Source organism: Anomaloglossus baeobatrachus, unplaced genomic scaffold (genome assembly GCF_048569485.1).
Source record: "Anomaloglossus baeobatrachus isolate aAnoBae1 unplaced genomic scaffold, aAnoBae1.hap1 Scaffold_258, whole genome shotgun sequence".
Lineage (NCBI taxonomy): Eukaryota > Metazoa > Chordata > Amphibia > Anura > Aromobatidae > Anomaloglossus > Anomaloglossus baeobatrachus.
The window spans coordinates 276125-297779 of NW_027442135.1; the positions used below are offsets into that span (position 1 = coordinate 276125).

Here is a 21655-nt window from a genome sequence, read left to right on the forward strand (position 1 = left end):
AGCTCCGCTTCTGTGCGTCTCCCTGTCTCCTGATAATGGCGGTGACTGATGTCCGGTCTGCTTCAGTCCACGTCTCCACTTCTAGCTCGGCAGCATCGGTCAGCTGTCCCAGTACCGCCGAAGCCCGCTGCCGCCCGTTTAAGGCATACATATCCAGAACATTACAGATTTTCCTCTTAAATCCTTGCAGCACATCAGCAAGGCCGTCATACTGTGGGAGCCAGGCAGCGCCTGGTACATACGGCAATGTTATTGGCATTATGGGGACAACTGCGGAGCGGCGTCCGCTGCGTCATTATTACCCTGGTCGGGCGGAGGCAGCGCCGCAACACTCCCATCATCTGGAGCCGACATCTCCGCGCGCCACCTTGGTCTTTTCGCAGCACTCCCTTGCTGACCGTGGCCCTCTGGGAACTTCCGGCTATGGCCTCACTGGAAAGACGAAGGGCGGGGCTTAGGCTTTGTGCGCTTTCTTGGGGAAGATGGCGTTTTGGCGCGAAAAAATGCTGGAAAATGGTGGAAATGGCGGGAAACAGAATCTTGACTCGCGGTTTTCGGCTTTTAAGGTGCATGTCACCCAGGTAAGTGGGTCCTGCTCGTATGCTGCTCGTGACGCCAGGTTTTTCGAAGGAATACCGCCCCCGTGCCAGTGGCCGAGCCGCTCGTATCCAGAGCCGAGGTGGTTTGAGGGGTCTCCGGACCCGGGATTCCGCGCGGACACACGAATTAAAGAAGAGAGGGGGAGATACGTATGTACAGGGGGATGTGTAAGCTCGTGATGCCACGCACGGTGCGTGGTAATGGGGGAGACCACCGCTACTGTTGGGGAGCCCGGTGGCGATGGTGGAGCAGCAGGATGTTTAACCCCCTCCGTGGGTAGGGGGTTTGTGCCACGGGGCCCGTTGGATTGTTGTTGTTTGGGGTGCCATTGGGTAGAGGAAAAAGGGCTTTCAGTGTACTCACTAAGTCCAGGAATAAGAACACTGACAGCTTGTAAACCAGAATTCTGAACACCACTGCAGCTTGGAGGGAGCACGCTTGGGTCCGTGCCCTTGGTGTTGCTGTTAGCCTGTGGCCCTTTCCTTGGCACCTGATTTTCTCTAGTTGGACAGTTAAGCATAAAACTTTTCGGAGTGAGCGTGCTCTCAGGGTTCATGCGTAGGATTTCTTTGGACTGTATTGGGAAAGTCCTATCCAATCGGTGCACTAGTACCCCGATTTTGGAGTGGGTTGGGGATGAATGTTGAAGTCTTCACCACTGTCGGGTAAATTACCGGAACGTGTGAAGATACTTCCCAGCCTGGGGTCCATGTACCTAGTGATGCCCTGGCCCCTGCCCGGTGATGGCTCAAGGCCGCCCTCCTCGGCAGTCCGTGCCCCTTGACACGATCCCCTGCGACCGGGGTTCCAGCTCCTACCAGGCCCAGACCAACGTCGGCCACCTAGTAACTTCAGGAGCCCTGCTCCAGGCCGGTGACCTCTCCCTCTCAGAGACTCACCTCTACCTCCTTCTCCTTCCACTCCCGTTTCACACTTTCTTCTAAGTGTCACTTTCTTACTTTCCCCTCACCAACCCTATCTGGGCGGCCCTATTCCCTTCAGGCCCCCAATGGTGTGTCTGGTGGGTACGGTGTAAAGTGTTTCTAGGATTTTGATTGGCTAAGCTGTTAGCAACTCCAAAGGACCAGGATCCATAACCAAGGAGGAGTGAATACTGTGCAGAGGGACAGATTGCACAATAACCTGTGACGACCTGATAGGCCAGGGTGTCACATATGCTTTCTAGGGTTAATTGGGCAGTTCACGTCTCCACCCACATGCAGCCATAAACAGATCACTTCTGGGGGAGGGAAGGTGGTTTTTTTCGATTTTTTTTTTTTTCGTTTGTTTGTGCACACTACATCCAATCATTCTGTTGTTACCCCCAGTGCAAGCCGATCAGACCCTGCAGGTGACTCACACTGGGTTGAGTACCGAGCGTACCCGAGCACCGTGATACTCGCGAGAGTGGTTAACATTCATAAAGCCCCCGAACTCCGAACTCGAACTTAGTTTTCTTGGAAAAGTCAGAGTTTGTACCGATAGCCAAAATTCAGTTTCACTCATCTCTAGTGGTATTTTTGCATCAATGGAGTTCAGTGAGGAATTGTTTTTTTCTTGATGAGCCAACATTTTCATTGATACCATTCTAGGTGCAATATGGATAATTCATCACTTTTCATTGTATTTATATGGCTATAACATGATATCTCACCTCCCTTATCTCCATTAATTTTACATATCATCTGCTCCCCCCCTTCCCATGCAGGTCCTTATAATATCGGATCCTCTCAGTGGAGATCTTCTATATAAGAGAATTCTCCTGATTATCCCGTGAAGGATGGATATGGACAGGGACAAGATGGTGGATATTACACCTCACCCTAGAGATCCTCTTCCGGCTTACTGGAGAGGTGAGAGATTCTGATGACGTCACATTACATCATTCTTATCTATGGGAATAACAGATGGACAGAACTGGAGAGGTGAGGACTCTGGAAATGTCTGGAGTGAGATTTATTACTGTGTCTCTCCATAACCAGGATTACACAGTAGTGAAGAAGACCTCTAGTGAGCACTGTCAGGCCCCTGTGTCTGAGGGATGGGGAAGACCCCTGAGCCCAATCACGGGGCCTCCACCTCACCCCCCGATACATGAGGACATCAATGACCAGAAGATCCTAGAACTCACCTACAAGATGATTGAGCTGCTGACTGGAGAGGTGACACTGCTGGGAATGCTGGGACATTATAAAGTAACGCTATTGTTAAAAATATACCCTTAAATATATTTTTCTTCAAATACGTGATAAGCACATGAAAGACAAAACTTAAAAAAATGTAGAAAAATTAATAGATGTATTTTTATATCTGTTAAAAATATACTCTTAAATATATTTTTCTTCAAATACGCGATAAGACGCATGAATAATGGACTTTAAAATATGTAAAAAAATAAATGTATTTTATATCTATTTAAAAATGGTTGCCAGAATCAGTTACAGAAAGGAAAAATAATATTCTTGTTTGCTTACGTAAAAGAGATTCAATTAGTCCATATGAATTAATAGAAATCTTCATTCATCTTTCTTGAGTTCTTGAATGGGTTCATGCTGGAGGCCTGACAGCATATGTCTTGCTTCGTTGAGGCCTGGATGGATGGATGGATGGATGGAGGGATGGATCCAGCTTCCAGCAGGCTAGTGACATGTGTTTGAGATACTCTCGGAGCAGGAGCCCGAGCAGCCACCCCCTCCCACCATGTGTGATATGATAACTGTCCAAACCATATAGGGTATTTCAGCTGAATGCATGTTACATGATGTAATCCTTTTGCTGGAAAGATCCAGATGGATAAATATACCATACTATGTCGGCACTTATGTATATTCAATACGGATACCTTAATATTTATTCCATATAAGAACTTTATCAATAAGCTATGCCCTCCAACATAAACAGAACTGTGAACATATATAATATGTCCTATTATAAAATGTTTGATAACTAGATGTATTAAGTTTAATGTTTTAACAATATCTAATAAATTGGTTGCCAAAGTTCAGTTACAGAAAGGAAAAATAATATTCTTCGTTAGCTTACGGAAAGAGTTAATAATAGTCCATTCTAATCAATAGAAATATTCATCCATGTTTCCTTGGTTCCTGAATGGAGTCATGCTGGAGACCTGACAGCATATCTTACTTCGTGGAGGGGCGCGATGGATGGATCCCGGCTCAGCTTCAACATGTGCAAGTGTGCCCCCCTCCTCCCTCCGTGTCCTGATATATATATGGCAGCTGTCCAAACCATATAGGGAAATTCTGCTGGACGCATGTTACGTGATGTAATCCTCTGCTCAGTATGGTAAATATATATATATATATATATATATATATATATATATATATACCATACTGTGTCAGCATTTATTTATATTCAATACAGATACCTTAATATTTATTCCTTATAAGAACTGTTATCAATAAGCTATGACCTCCAATATAGACAGAACTGTGAACATATATAATATGTCCTATTTTAAAGTGTTTGATAACTAGATGTATTAATTTTAATGTTTTTACAATTCCCCCTTGAGGTGGGTAAATTATTATTAATTAAACCCCCCCAAAAAATCAATACAACATTAAAATAACAGATCTTCTTTCCTTTTTTGGCGATAGTGGATTAATGTCAATAATAATGATGAATAATAATCAATTTGCATTATTCATGTTGTATGTTCAACAATATAATAATGTGGATTCATGTTATGGTAGGCCGTGACTGATAATCATATAAAATACATAATTATTCTTTCCTAAACCTAAAAAGATGCAAAACAGATTCGGTCACAATCTGATGTCCTCTGGGATGATGTCTTCTTATCTCCGATCTAATCTGGCATAAACACAGTCTTTTGAAATAAATCCTTTGATAAAACATGAATGATTATCGATTTGATACAGTCCCATATTGCATTTATCATTGTTAGATCCATAAACTTTATTCTTTATTGCAAAGTCCATATATTTATTATAAGTCCATAATCAATGTTGATAAACCACAGTTCATAAGTGTAGAAGAATAGCATAGGCCTTTGATATCTGTGCAGTGTAGTTTACATTAGTCACCTTTATCCTCTTCGCTGCCTGTTGTGATTCCTGGAACAAGTGTTGAGACGTTCTTGGTCAGCACGACAGGGGTTAACTTTAACACTTTATTTCTCTCCTTGGTAACTGTGGTGAGGTCTTAATGCAGAGAACATGTCTTGTAACATTGTCCATCCTGGCACAATAAGATCACCATCTTTGCTGAGGTCCAGAAGTGGTAAGTGTTTTGTATTTAACACAGTCTTATTTGAGACGTTACCTTTTGGACCTTTGAGTATCAGCTTTTGCAACTTTTTGTGGAATACCTCTTGACTTTAAAAAATTAATAAAAGTCTTTATCTTTCTGTAAACCTAGATGTACCTCGATCTTCCATCTTTATTACTCTAATTTAATTTATTTGATTTGTCTATTATTTATTAAATAACCTACTATATAAGAAAATGTGCAACTATAACCAATATTTCATCCTTATTGTGTTAACAATAATGTATTACTAGGAAGTAAATAATTGAATATATTGATGAATGAAGTGTTCTTTTCTTCCAAAAATTGGAACTTTCCCTTTTAATATGATTCCTATTTAATAAAGTAATATTCTTATATTAGATATTACTTAACTAAATATTGCAGTGTTTTCTCAATTGAGATATTGAAATTAGAAGGAAAAATAAAAATTGTAGAATTAAAATTTTGATTAAAAATTTAAATATTGAATAAAAATATTCAACATAAAAAAATAAGAATAAAAAGGAAAATGAAAATCGGAAAAAATAAAAGATAAAAGTTGGAATAAAAATAAGGCCTGCTATGTATATGACACTTATGTCCTTAAGAACACATAACCTTAATATTTCCAATATCTTGTATGATTTCCATACCTGTCATATCATTGACATATAAAAATAATTAAATCACGTAACCTTGCTGACAATACTCTTCTTTAGTATATAAATGCATTGTGATTACCATACTTCAATTTTTTTTATTTTATTCCCAATAATTTCCTTTGTACTTGAATTAATATTAATTGTTAAAACTTGGTGTAGACAAATATAAATATGTTATTGAGACCAAACCTTTTTTTTTTTACTATCATCAAATATGATGTTATGAAAAAATTAATATTTTAAGATTAAATTAAATTAAAATTTATGGTGTATATCTTCAAGACCATATTATAAATATTTCTTTCATATATGAAAAGAAAATGATTACCAATCTGTGTATCAGTAAAATAAGTAACACAAAACTGTATAAAAGTCAAGACATTAAAAATACTTATTCTAGAATGTGATTCTTCAGAGTTATCCTTTGATATGGGTCCTGACACTTCTATACTAAAGAAATATGTCTATGAATAAAATATATTCTGTATAAATTCCTTCATTATTTAATACTTATATACTATACTTATTTAATGATAATAATTATTGCTCTCCTTGGTAACTGTGGTGAGGTCTTAATGCACAGACCATGTGTCAAGGTTGTCTTCCTGGCACCATAAGATCACTGTCTTTCTGAGGTCTCGCAGTGGTAAGTGTATTGTATGTAACACAGTCCTATTTGAGACGTTACCTTATGGACTTTTGGATATCAGCTTTTGCAACTTTTGTGGAATCCCTCTTGACTTTAAAAAAATTACTAAAAGTCTTTTATCTTCTGTAATCTTGATTGAAGACTGATTCATTCCCTAAACTAGATACCAAATGTGGCAATGATACTATCACTAATAAATGTCACAATGTGTCGCCATGGACAAGCCAGGGGCCACAGAGCACAACACCTACACACCCCACACTCCCTGCAGGCACATCAAGGTCAGACACAAAACCCTTGTTGCCTTCATCCAGGGACTGATGTCCACACCAGGGGGTGGAGCCAGGAGGTTGGTCTCCACCCACCAAGGAGTTCACAGTCCTGGAGGAGGGAAAAGGAGCAGTTCAGTTTTGACAGTGAAAGTGGAAGGAGGAAAAGTGAGCAGTAGTGAAGTGGCAAGAGAACAGACTGAAGTGAGTCTGGGTGTGTGGCCCGGACGGAGCAGCAAGGTTGGCAGACGGTGGTGACCGTCTGCAGGAGTGGCCTATCGGAGTTTGCCGTAAGGACCGTGGACAGGCGGTGGCCCGGCGGTACCGGACCGGTACACAAGGAGAAGCCAGCACCATTGGCAGGAGCCTTTCGGACCCCGGCAAGGCTAGGAGTCACCGTGAAGTTGTCGAATCCATTAGTGAAGTGGACCTCCGGGTTTCCAAACAGTCAAGTCCCGACAGAACGCAACCGTCCAACCATGAAGGGGAGACACCGCCACCGCCAAGGGCAACCGTTTCCCAGGGCCAGCGCCTGCGGGCAAAAGGGGCTCCTCCGGCCCACATCCAGGTCGGGGAGCGGGTTACCGGTGGGAACCCATCGGAATCAACATAGAACATAGGTGCAGGGAGAGACAGTCATCACTAACCTGCAGGGAACAACAACACCGCAGCCGTCCGAGGGACCCGTCCATCCAGCCGCTTGTTTTACCGTGAACGGTGTCATCATCATTGGGTTGAGTGAGTACCTCCGTGCCGTGCGGCACAGCGCTGCCCCTGCGACCCTGCACCTCACCAGGCCCCGCAACCCGCCTGCCATCCACTCCTACCCCATCACCGGGCCCCGGGACAACCAACCCCCTACCCACGGAGGGGAGAAATAACAATAAAGCTGCTCCATGTCACCGCTCCCAGGATCCCCGTCCAGAGCAGCGGTGGTGTCCACACAATCACCACAACCGTGGGTGGCGTTACGGACAATATCCCCAAAACCAAACCACCCCTTTTCACTCACGGGCGAGGAGCGCCGCTCGAGTCCCCGGGATCCGGCCCATCGCTCGAGCCACCGAGCAGCAGCAGCCGCAGAGCAGCGGCAGCCGGACCCGAGCAGTGGGAGAGCGCAGCGTCCCCTCCTCCGCCCGCGACAACAGCGTATCATAACTTTAATACTATAATACCATGTCATTATTATTATTATTATTATCGTAGAAGTATTAATATAATTGATACTTAGAATGATAAAATAATACTGCATATTGGTATAGACAATAGTATTTCATGTAATAACCTTTTTTGTCATTGGTGTAATTACCTTTCCAAACCCATAGGTGGCAATGTGTTGAATGTAACCAAAATGTAAAATAAAATAATATATTATGTACCTATAACATGTACCATATTATAAATATGAAAGGCAGCAATGTGGCTTATTAAGCTAGATCATTTATAAAATTATAAGCCAAAGCAAATAACCTTTTCGAAAAGACTGGATGATTCCATCAAAACACAATATTTATTCATTATAAATTATTATTGATTAAAAATATTCTATATATTATTTGTAAATATAGGAAGGTAAACCTAGATGTACCTCGATCTTCCATCTTTATTACTCTAATTTAATTTATTTGATTTGTCTATTATTTATTAAATAACCTACTATATAAGAAAATGTGTAACTATAAGTAATATTTCATCCTTATTGTGTTAACATACTAATATAAGAATAATGTATTACTAGGAAGTAAATAATTATATATATTGATGAAGGAAGTGTTCTTTTCTTCCAAAAATTGGAACTTTCCCTTTTAATATGATTCATATTTAATAAAGTAATATTCTTATATTAGATATTACTTAACTAAATATTGAAGTGTTTCCTCAATTGAGATATTAAAATTAGAAGGAAAAATAAAAATTGTAGAATTTAAATTTTGATTAAAAATTTGAATATTGAATAAAAATAATCAATATAAAAATAGGAATGAAAGGAAAAATGAAAATCGGAATAAAAAATAAAAATTGGAATAAAAAATAAGGCCTTCCATGTATATAACACTTATGTCTTTAATAACACATAACCTTAGTATTACCAGTATCTTATAGGATTTCCATACCTATCATATCAGTAACCTATAAAAATAATTAAGTCATGTAACTTTGCAGATAATACTTTTCTCTTAGTATATAAATGCATTATGATATACTTCAAATATATATATTTTTTTTTATTCCCAATTCTTCCTTTGTACTTGAAATATTAATTATTAAAGTATTCTGTAGACACATATATTATTCAAATATAAATATGTAATTAAAACCCAACCTTTTCCTTTCAATATCATGAAATATGATGTTATAAAAATTAATATGTCAAGATTAAATTAAAATTTATGTTGTATATCTTCAAGACCATATTATAAATATTACTTCCATATTTGAAAAGAAAAAATATTACCAATCTGTGTATCAGTAAAAGAAGTAACTCATAACTGTATAAAAATCAAAACGTTAAAACCTTATTCTAGAATGTAATTCTTCAGAATAAACCTTTAATAAGGATCGTGACACATCTACATTAAAGAAATATGTCTATGAATAAGATATATTCTGTATAAATTCCTTAATTATTAATACCTATGTACTATAACTTATTTATTCTAATAATATACATACATATTATAACCTTGAAGTAAAAAAAAAATGTTTCCCCCTTTTTTTTTTCTTTGGAAGCTTCAAAGACTTTGGGCAAGAAATTGACATCAGCAGCTGCTCAGACAATTAGACTGTCTCACTGTATATACAAACCTATTCACATACAAACAAACATATGGACAACACATATCCCCTTTTTGATTTTCAATTTCTCTATGCGCATTTCAAAAATATGATACTAATATGAAGTACTTCTTGAAGTATACGAATAATTTATTACATATACTCATGAGAAATAGGTACCTTTGAATAGTCACATACTGTACGTTTGATCATAAGACAGAAAGACACTTATTATTAGCTCAGTAATTCAAGTGTCACATGCTCTGGTTACAGACAAAGAACACCATTCCAATACAGCAAGCAAGTTTAATTCCTGCACTCCAAAACTCAAATTACATTTCTAATAACTAACTAACTATCTAAGGAAGATATATATTCATAAAATAAATGTTTAAACTAATGGTCCTCTGGCATTTGGTACCTGAGAAAATAATAATTCTTCTTCTTCTTATTATTATTATTATTATTAATAATCATGCTTTCGCGATTAGCCTTACACAATAAGATATATGTTACCTGATTGAGGATAAGAACAAATTTATAAATAAAAAGTTAATACTTCATCAATCTGCTTTACTGATAAATTCTGAGGGAAATAAAATAATAAAATTATTATCATATTTATGATAAAAATGAAACACTTAAAATAAGTTATACTTTTCCTTAGTATTAAATTTTAAATATTATTATTCATATACAGAGATCAAATTATTAATTTATAAAATTTTAAACTATCATAAAACTAAATGAAGATATGACTTTGATTTTACTATCACTACCCTTATATACATATATATATATATACATAAATCTATAGAAGGTATGTATTACATGGATACACTGTATATGAACAATAATAAATATCAAATAACAAAATTAATTAACCCAGAAATCCCCTTTATTTAGCTGAAACCCAAACCTAAATTTTCCTTCAAAGATTCGATCTATTATATTCATTTTCAACCTGTAGGAATCTCTGAAATTATTTTGTAACTCTATTTTTTTCCTTAAATGAGAAAAAATATGTCTCTCTCCGAAAAACCACCCAGCTGTCGCTGGCTGTCAAATTCTCTGGACGACATTTTTTCTTTCAATAGTGACAAGGGGAGAGGATTTGCACATGACACCTGTTTCTCTCTTTCAGGGCTTTTAAAAATCGCTTGTCTGAGATTGTCAGTATCAGATTTTGTGACAATTTTCTCTTTCATTGAAGGTGACAAGGAAAGAGGGGGGGTGTATGACTTATAATTCACATGCAATTTCCTGTGAATTTCATACATTTTGTCACAGTAATATTTGGAACTGGGAGACACTGTTGGTTTTTCACAGAATCTCTCCCTTTTTCGTGTTGGTTTTTCAGAATTAATTAATTTCTGTTTTGATTGACTTTGGTGATTTCTAACAAAATCGATAAATGTCGTACATTCGAATAGGGACTTTTTCTTTAATGCCACCGTACAGGCTGCATTATCAAGGAAATTAAATTTCTTGACGAATAAATGTATCATTCCATTCAGTCTGACATTTGGAATGACCGCCCTATATAAACGTTCAAAAACGGACATAAATGAGAACGTACTTTCATTCTGTTCAATTTGTAATTCCTGCAACATCTCATAATTTGGATCAGATTCATTCCGTTCACAAAAAATGAGATTTCTCATCCTTGTGATTTCATCATCATTTGAATAATCAAATGTCTCATTGTCAGAAGATTTTTTTTAATACCAGCTGTCTGAAAAAATGTTGGGGTATCCACATACGAAATAACTGATTCTTCTCACTATCGGTTAAATTTAATTTTTCAACGGAACTTTCAAATATCTCTGAATTTCTGCAAACATGTATTTTAGGATTATATGCGGGAGTTAATTTGCATAAGTCCAATAGATTCTTTCTTAGTTTAATCCCTAACTTAGCCTGTTCTATTTTTAGAAACTGATCGTCGCCATTTTCTCTCTGCACGTGTCTTTCTCTGACAACTTTCTGCACGTCTCCTACTCTGGCTTATCTACGTCATTTCCTGCTTCTTTCCCAGTGTCCTGAAAAGACGGCACATGTCTGCGGCCATCTTCAGGATTTTGATTAGCAAAATTAAAATTACAGTCAAAATCTGACTTTTCATTTGCAACATTACAGTCAGAATTCACAATATCACTTACTGACATTTCAGGTTTTAAGCAGTCTTTGGATCTCTCTATCACTGACTTATGGAATTCCTGAACTAAATGCAATACATTTCTAAGCTTCTCTCTCTCTTTGTTAAAAAATACCTTAGAACAGTGTTTCTCAACTCCAGTCCTCAAGACCCACCAACAGATCATGTTTTCAGGTTTTCTTCAATATTAGACAGGGAATAATTCCATCACCTGTGCAACATTAAGGAAATCCTGAAAACCTGATTGAGGAAAACCTGAAAACATGATCTGTTGGTGGGTCTTGAGGACTGGAGTTGAGAAACACTGCCTTAGAATTTACTCGTGAATTTGCTAGTTCACACTCAGCATACAAGTCTAACCATAAATTCACTAAACTAGACCTCTCTAAATGCTTACTTTGTTCAGAAAAAGAATTTAAATTCATTGTCTTACCTTGACTTATAATCAGCACTTGTAGCACTTCTTATGGACTGATTATCCTTTCTCCTCCAGAGACACGTCAAAAGATTATCGTCTGTGGCTTAGGAAAGTTTAAAGTTAAAAAACATTCATGCAACTTGACTTATACGTATTTCCTAGGTTCTGCGTGATTTTATAAATTGTCAATTCCCTGTCACTTTGCAGGAGATATTTATTACTGCCTTCCCCCGGTGTGCAAAGTAAAGGAACAACAAAAATTTAAAAAAACACGAATGACTGAGCTCGCCAAAATGTTAAAAATATACCCTTAAATATATTTTTCTTCAAATACGTAAAAGCGCATGAAAGAAAGAACTTCAAAAATGTAAAAAATAAATGTATTTTATATATTAAAATGGTTGCCAAAATTCAGTTACAGAAAGGAAAAATAATATACTTCATTAGCTTACGTAAAGAGTTCAATGAGTCCATACAAATCAATAGAAATCTTCATCCATTTCACCTTGGTTAACAAATAGAATCATGTTGCAGGGTTGACAGGCATGTTTTGCTTCTTGGATCGGGTGGCCGGACTCTGCAGCCTCGACATGTGTGTATTGACTCTCGGAGCAGGAGTGAGCAGCCACTCCCTCCCACCGTGTGTTATATGACAACTCTGCAATCCATATAGGGTATTTCAGCTGAACACAGTTACACATGACGTAATCTCTAGAAGTTTCCAGATGGAAGGATATATATATATATATATATATATATATATATATATACCATGTCAGCACTTATGTATATTCAATATGGATATCTTAATATTTATTCCTTATATGAAACTTTATCGATAAGCTATGCCCTCCAACATAAACAGAACTGTGAACATATATAATATGTCCTACTATAAAATGTTTGATAACTAGATGTATTAATTTTAATGTTTTTACAATAGCACCCAAAGGCATCTCAAGGCTCGAGCCCAAGGTTGAGGAAACCACTATCTAGCCCCCATTTCCGTGAGATGGCTGGATTGTCATTCTAAATAAGCACTTGTACCTTGCCCCTCCCCCATCTCATTGTAGATTGTAAGCTCGTGCCCGCCCTTTCTCCTCTGCCTCCAGCATTCTGCGCAGAACATTCCAATGTCGGGTTATCTGGCCAGCGCTTGCGCAGAACGCTGGAGGCAGAGGGGAGAGCGTGGCCATGAGATGATGGGCGGGCACTTGCGATGCAATCACAGCACCACCCATAACCTCATGCCTGAGCACACGTGACCAGCAGTCTTCGCGTGCACGGGACCTCGGGCGCAGTGGGCGGCGTCCTGAAGTATGGAATGGAGCGATGGGGGACGGCCTAAAGCGACAAGAGGCAGACTAACGGCCACCAGAGAGTCCGCCCCTGTGTACCATTATCAAGATCTGAATACAAAAAGTTACCCCTTTACAAAGTCTTTATTTTGGTCAGAAAGGGGGCACATAAACAACAGGAACATTGCTAGAATGCAGCCCAGGAGCTGCAGAGGGGGAATCTTTTAGGTTTCAAGCTAAATTTCTGATGACAGGTTCCCTTTAAAATAAGTTATACTTTTTCTTATTATTACATTTTAAATATTATTCATATACAGAGATCAAATTATTAATTTATAAATGTAACTATCATTTAACTAAATGAAAGTATAACTTTGATTTTACTATCACTATTTTTAAATATATATATATATATATATGCTATATGAATAAATCTATATATGTATATATATTATTTAATGCATAAATCACTGTATATGAATAATTATGAATATCAAATATTTAATTTTTCCTCTGAAAGCCCCTTTACCCAACTGAAGACCAAACCTCATTTTTTCCTTCAAAGATCCGGTCTATTATGGTCATTTTCAACCTGTTGGAATCTCTGAAAATATTCTGTAACTCAATTTTTTTCCTTAAATGAGAAAGAATGTTCTCCGAAGGACCACCCAGCTGTCTTTGGATGTCAAGTTCCCTGGACGACATTTTCCTCAATAGTGACAAGGGGAGAGGATTTGTACAAGACATCTCAGGAGAATCCACCTGTTTCTGTCTTTCAAAGCTTTTAGAAAATAAATTGTCTGAGATCATCAGTATCAGATCGATTGTATCATTTGTAATTGACATGCAATTTCCTATGAATTTCATACATTTTGTCACAGGAGTATCTGAATCTGGGAGACACTGTTTATTTTTCACAGAATTTTTCCTTTTGTTGCTTCGGATAAACGGAATGAATTAATTTCTGTTTTGATTGAATTTGGTGATTTCTAACAAAATCGATAAATGTCGTACATTCGAATAGGGATTTTTTCTTTAATGCCATAGTACAGGTTGTATCATCAAGGAAATTTAAATTTCCTTATGAATGTGTAAATGAAAGAATGTAATCTGACATTTGGAATGACCGCCCTATATAAACGTTCAAAAACGGACATAAAAGAGAATGTACCCTCATTCTGTTCAATTTGTAATTCCTTCAACATCTCATAATTTGGATTAGATTCATTCCTTTCACAAAAAATAAGATTTTTCAGCCTTGTGATGTCATCATCATTTGGACAATCAAATGTCTCATTGTCAGAAGATTTTTTTATTGCCAGCTGTCTGAAAAATTGTTGTGGTATCCACATATGAAATATCTGAGTTTTCTCACAATTGGTTAAATTAATGGTGTCATGCTGGAGACCTGACAGCATATCTTACTTCGTGGAGGGGCTCGATGGATGGATCCCGGCTCAACTTCAACATGTGCAAGTGTGCTCCCCTCCTCCCTCCATATCCTGATATATGTATGGCAGCTGTCCAAACCATATAGGGAAATTCTGCTAGACGCATGTTACATGATGTAATCCTCTGCTCAGTATGGTATATATATATACACCATACTGTGTAAGCATTTATTTATATTCAATACAGATACCTTAACATTTATTCCTTATAAGAACTGTTATCAATAAGCTATGCCCTTCAATATAGACAGAACTGTAAACATATATAATATGTCCTATTATAAAGTGTTTGATAACTATATGTATTAATTTTAATGTTTTTACAGCTATGAAGGGATCGGGGGTGATCGTATCATTGTATGTGTCAGGTTCCTATAAGGTGTCAGGACGTCACCGTCTATTTCTCCATGGAGGAGTGGGAGTATTTAGAAGGACACAAAGATCTGTACAAGGATGTCATGATGGAGGTTCCCCAGCCCCTCACATTACCAGGTAATAGACAGGACTAAATACACACGGCCTATAATTATCTGTATGTAAGGAATTCATTCAGTCCCTGTATGTGTCTCCTCCAGGTCTATCCAGTAAGAGGACAACACCAGAGAGATGTCCCCGTCCTCTTCTCCCACAGAACTGTAAACAAGAAGATCCCGATGTTCCTCAGGATGTGTTTCCTCCAGCTCTATCCAGTAAGAGATTTCTACTCATGTACTTTCTGCACTAATTTTTTGTTTGCATTTTTATTTTTTCTGCTCTGGGTTTTTTTTCCGCTGTATTTTCTTTGCTTCTGCTTCTTCTGCTGTTTGTTTCTAGTCCCTTCTCTATGTTGTTATGGAGGCAACTCAAAGACCTGCAGAGGGTTCATGAATATACGACCTACAACAAAAATAAGCCCTAGCATGATTTTATGGGATTTTTGGAGAATGCTTGAAATATAAGCCCTACTCCAAAAATAAGCCCTAGTTACAGTCAGAGCCAGCAATAGGAGGACTTAAACTGCGCAATTTCTCAGGAACCCAACTCTCTTAGGGATCCCATCAGTTGTATTCTAAGGTTGATTGTTTAAGGACCTTTGATGACTTCAAAGTCATGTGACATGATGTAACCAAAGGTCTCTTCATTGCAGGAGTCTAAATTGAACAGAATACAGGACTGGTATTAGTGAAAGGGAGAGCAAACTGGACAATTTCACAGAACCCCCATTCTACTAGGGCCCCCAGTGTTTATATACCGATTATAGGACTGCTTAAGAGGACCTTTTTAACATCACATCATGTGATATAAGGTCTCTTAAATACAGAAGTCTAAAAATAAAGTGGCGATAGGCGTGTGTGTGTGTGTGTGTGTGTGTGTTCATGCAAATTTTAACCAGCTTTGCCAAAATAGGCAGAGTTACAGCCGCACACTGAAATGCAAAGGTTTACAACTACCAAAAAAGATGTAATTAAATTATTGCTTTAGAGAGTGTGAATTACTGGCAAACTACCCTGGAAGGAATGGAGACACCTACAGAAGGAGATTTTACACCTAGACCCTGATTCATTAAAGCAATTATGGCATAAATCACTTTGAAAGTTCTCAAAAAAATGTGTGCACAGAGTTTTGAAAAAAATTGTGCAACTTTTGGAGGTTTCACGCCAATTTTAACCAGCTTTGTCAAAATGGGCAGAGCTTGGCCAGAAGAAGGGTGTGATGCCACCGCTTCTCTAATTAGCAACAAAATGCAGTGTTCCCTATGCCAGAAATCTCACTCCAATCCATGATGTAATATTTCAGTGTCCATTGCCAGTCTTGATGAGTTGGAGCCCTAATGTTTATCTGCATAGACCGCAAGACCCTGCTACCTGATTTGGTTACAAAGCCTAAGGATGGGTTATCAACGTTACAGTCCCGGAAAACCCCATTATACAGTGCGTCCACCCATATCCTGTCCACCGCCATTAACTTGAGAACGGCGGCAGCTTTAGGCATAGAAGTGGTGTCTAGGTATAGTAAAGTAGCCATGCATTACGCAATGAAAACCACGTATATCGCCACCTGGTTGAAAACAACGGAGTTAGCATTTTTATTTTGAAATTGGAACGAGATAGAGAAAAAATTGAATTACAAAGTTGTAGGGCATACCTAGACACCACTTCTATGCCTATAGCTGCCACCGTTCTCAAGTAAATTGCGGTGAACAGGATATGGGTGGACACACTGTATATCTGGCATCTGTAACTATTTTATTTTCGTCTTCGAAAAAAAACATCTTTGAAATTGTCTACGTTGTGGATCAATGTAACAAGGAGATGTTTGCAGGGTATGCCAACTGTCATGGCGGCATCAGGATCTGTGGAAACTACACTCTGCCTGCTAACTTCTCTGATGTCTGTGAGCAGCACAGGGAGATGCAGGTCTCAAACCACAGGCTTGGCAGGCTATTCAGAGTTATTCTCTGCTGGGCTGCTCGTTAATGTCTTTGATCACATGCTGTAAAGGAGAAAGTATCATTCGCTTCCCTTCTGTATATGCTGGCTGGACTATCTCATTAATGCCAACTATAGGTTACCTATACTTGTCTGGTGAGGTGTTGTGATCGAGATGTACGGGTTATTGTTATTGTTATTCCCGTCTTTCTTAATCTGTGTTTCCATCATACTCCTGCCCATTCCTTTTCCGGGGGGGATAATAGATTAGATCTCTTCAGGAGACTAGTAAGGCACGGGACTCTGGCATCTCCATCTTCAGTGGTAATTCAGTGGTTAGGAATAGGTTAGGGTCCCCTAGCGTGAGGGACAGTATAGGAGCCCCCTGTCCCTCATTATCCTGCAGTCACATTGTGACAATCAATCAGATTATTTTACTATAGCACATTCCAGAGAACTGGTGCAGAAATGGGAGATCCGCATTAACGAAGATGTAACTCTTAAGGCCGCTTTACACACAACGATATCGCTAGCGATCTCGTTAGTGATGTGACACGCCCAGATCGTTGCTACGATTTGCCGAGATCGCTCATAGGCCGTTTTGTAGCGGTCACACGTACCCATGTCACAAACGACGCTACATCGTTCAGCGATATATTGTTTGACTTAAGCGGGCTTTACACGCTACGACATCACTAATGCAAAGTCGTTGGGGTCACGGAATTTGTGACGCACATCCGCCCGCATTAGCGATGCCGTTGCGTGTGACACCTATGAGCGATTTTGCATCGTCGCAAAAACATGCAAAATCGCTCATCGGTGACATGGGGGTCCATTCTTGAATATCGTTGGAGCTGCAGGTACGAAGTAGTTCGTTGCTCCTGCGGCAGCACACATCGCTCCGTGTGACGCCGCAGGAACGAGGAACCTCACCTTTTACCTGCCGACGGCCCCAATGCGGAATGAAGGAGGTGGGCGGAATGTTACGCCCCGCTCATCTCCGCCCCTCCACTTCTATTGGGCGGCCGCTCAGTGACATCGCTGTGACGCCGCACGGACCGCCCCCTTAGAAAGGAGGTGATTCACCGGTCACCGCGACGCTGCAGGGAAGGTAAGTATGTGTGACGGGTCCGGCCGATGCTGTGCGACACGGGCAGCGATTTGCCCGTGTCGCACAACTGATGGGGGCGGGAACGCACGCTAGCGATATCGGTACCGATATCACAGCATGTAAAGCGGCCTTTAGGCGGTCGTGTGGACACCGTCACACAGCAGTCCTCCCAACAATTCCGGCAATGACAGAGGCGTATAATTGTGTCCGCCTTATCAACCATGCCTGCCAAATCAGAACGCAGTTGGTACCACCAATCAGAGCGGAGGAGGCGTGGAGCATTGCTCGTAACGACACGCGCGCATCGCTGATGACGGATGCACTAACGATGTTGTTCGAAACGTCGAACAATAGTTTGAAACTGAACGACGTGTCAACGATCAACTGTTTTCACTATTTTTAAGATCGTTCGGAGTCGCTCATAGGTGTCACATGCCACGACATCGCTAACGACGACGGAAATCGTGACCCTGACGACATATCGTCAGATAAATTGTAGCGCGTAACGGGGCCTTAAGATGTCGAAATTCGACAACAGATTCAGAATACATTTTTTCCTAATTTAATTTCTGATGTTATGGTTTAAAAAAATAAATGTGCTTTCAAGATATTAAAAACTAATAACATTGTATTTATTTTTAGATGACTGTATTTTGAGTTCGTATGGAAATCTATTATCTTCAGAATTTGAAACAATCAAAGTGTCACACATGATATATATGAAGAGCATGCTGTTGTCCCAGATATACCTCCAGTCCTTCCTTGGAAAGCTCTATCATCTAATCTTTTCAAACAAGTCCAAAATTCCAATTCATCACAGAAATGTCAGCAAAATAAAAGTTACAGTAAGGATGTGGAATATGAAACAGCTCCTACAAGGGAAAAACCATTTTCATGTTTAAAATGTGGGAAAGGTTTTATCAGGAAATCAGACCTTGTTAGACATCAGAAAATTCACACAAGGGAGAAGCCATTTTCATGTCCACAGTGTGGGAAATGTTTTGTTGAGAAATCACAACTTGTTCAGCATCAAAGATCTCACACAGGGGAGAAGCCATTTTCATGTTCAGAATGTGGGAAAAGTTTTATTCACAAATCACATCTTGTTACGCATCAGAAAAATCACACAGGGGAGAAGCCATTTTCATGTTCAGAGTGTGAGAAATTCGTTTATTCAGAAATCACAACTTGTTCAGCACCAAAAATCTCACACAGGGGAGAAGCCATTTTCATGTTCAGAATGTGGGAAAAGTTTTATTCGCAAATCACATCTTGTTACGTATCAGAAAAATCACACAAGGGAGAAGCCATTTTCATGTTCAGAATGTGGGAAATGCTTTATTCGGAAATCAGCTCTGGTTAAACATCAAAGACTCATACAGGGGAGTAGCCATTTTCATGTTCAAAGTGTGGGAAATGTTTTATTTGAAATTCAGAACTTGTTGACCATCAAAGATATCATACAGGGTAGAAGTCATTTTCATGTTCAGAGTGTGGGAAATGTTTTATTCAGAAATCATACCTTGTTAGACATTAGAAAAATCACACAGGGATGAAGCCGTTTTCATGTTCAGAATGTGGGAAATATTTTATTCAGAAATCAGACCTTGTTAGACATCAGAAAAATCACACAGGGGTGAAGCCATTTTCATGTTCAAAGTGTGGGAAATGTTTTAACTGGAAATCAGAACTTGTTGTACATCGAAGATGTCACACAGGGGCGAAGCCATTTTCATGTTCAGAATGTGGCAAATGTTTTATTCGGAAATCAGATCTTGTTTGTCATCAAAGATCACACACTGGAGAGAAGCCATTTTCATGCCTGGAATGTGGTAAATGTTTTACTAGGAAATCAACTCTTATTGACCATGGAAAAGTCACACAGGGGATAAACCATTTTTATGTTCTGAATGTGGAAAATGTAATTCTCAGAAATCAGATCTCGTTAAACATCTGAAGAAGCCACACAGAGAAGGAACCTTTTTCATGTTGTGAATATTTGAAATGTTTAACTGGTAAATCAATTCTTGTCGAGCATGAGAAAACCCACACAGTAGAGGAGCCATTCTTGCATTTGGAATTTGGCAAATGTTTTTTATCATTACTCAGGTCCTGTTGTCAGATGAGTCACATGGGAGAAGGCATCATGATGTACTGTGAGTAAAAGGGTTTTATTCAAAAGTCAATTGCTCAAGTAAGAATTGGTCAGGGAATGCACCATTTTCCAAAATGTCATATTCTCATTTTTTATATAAAGAGGCCTCCAAAAGCACTATAAATCCCACCTTGTCTGACTTACGTATAACCAAATAGTTGTTATTTTCTGTTAATTTTCAGCATTAAATTGAATTTTTGTTAAATTATATACTTTTTATTTTTATTGGAGGAGACATAACGGTGCAGAACCAACTGGTCCTTTTCTATCATATTCTTTAATATGTCTAATGATGGTACGCGAGATGTTACTGGATAATAATGAGGGTTTGAGGCCTTTGGTTTTACATCATGGTTCCCCACCAATTGTCCCAAATTACGATCCTCATCCATTTAGTTTAGCATTACAATGGCCTTCCGTTCAGAAAAGCATAATCCTTCCAATTCATTAAAGGTTGTGAATTTAATACTAGAGTAATTCTGACCTGAAGCATTTCTATCCTCAGCAAAATAAATGCCACTGACAAAATTTAAGCCCCTGTCCAGGACTTCAATCTGCTCAATCGATAAGACTGTGGGTGTCAAAACCAAAACACTGGGGGCGTGGCCTGCTCACTAATGGCACCGGTCACCTAGCTGCTGAGCTCCAGGCACCTCGACTCCTAACCGGCTCACTGTGGCTCACCAGCGGCACCAATTTCTCTGCACACGGGGGAAAGTGCTGCAGAGGTATCCAGGAACGTGGCATGCCAAGGGGAAAGTCCCAGAAGAAGCCGTCCCCGGCGAAAGTTACAGACTTCTTCTCCAGCACGGGGCGAGGGAAAATGGTGGTGGCGTCCTCCTCCACAGCTTCCTCACGATCATCCAGGAGGGGATCCACAGCAGGCCCCGACTTGGACACAGACGCTGCAGATATACCGCTTACCAAAGGTACAATGCAGAAACTGCTCAGTGCCCTCCGATCATCACTGTAGCAGGATTGGAAAGATATGGTGGCTGAGCTGAGGGGAGATATCACTGCCATAGGCAGTCACACAGCACACATTGAAACTAAAATGGAGGAGCTGACAAAGTCACACAATTGCCTCATTGATGCCAATGCAGCACTGGAGGAGCAAGTGCAAAAGCTCCATACCAAGGTCTTGGATTTAGAGGACAGGTCCCGCCGTAACAACATAAGAATCAGAGGAATTCCAGAGGCCATACCAGACAAGGGGCTGCAGAGTTTCCTAGGCTCCTTGCTGCAGGAGCTGCTCCCAGACCTGACCGCAACTGATTTCTTGGTGGACAGAATACACAGAGTCCCTAAGCCTAAATCCCTCAGTGCTGATGCCCCCCGGGACACTTTGGCTCGCCTGCACTTTTACAAGACCAAAGAAGCCCTGCTGCAAGCCTCCTCTGTCTGAGCAATTCCGGCACCTGTC

At 39.3% G+C, this 21655-nt stretch overlaps 1 protein-coding gene across 1 annotated transcript; it reads left to right on the forward strand.

The window, feature by feature from the left end:
• Window positions 1-778: 778 nt before the first annotated feature.
• Window positions 779-20425, forward strand: LOC142263440 (gastrula zinc finger protein XlCGF66.1-like). The gene is made up of 5 exons (XM_075332223.1): window positions 779-797; window positions 2380-2453; window positions 2583-2762; window positions 14927-15050; window positions 20415-20425. The coding sequence occupies exons 1-5, from the start codon at window positions 779-781 to the stop codon at window positions 20423-20425; spliced, it is 408 nt and encodes a 135-aa protein (XP_075188338.1).
• Window positions 20426-21655: the final 1230 nt, after the last annotated feature.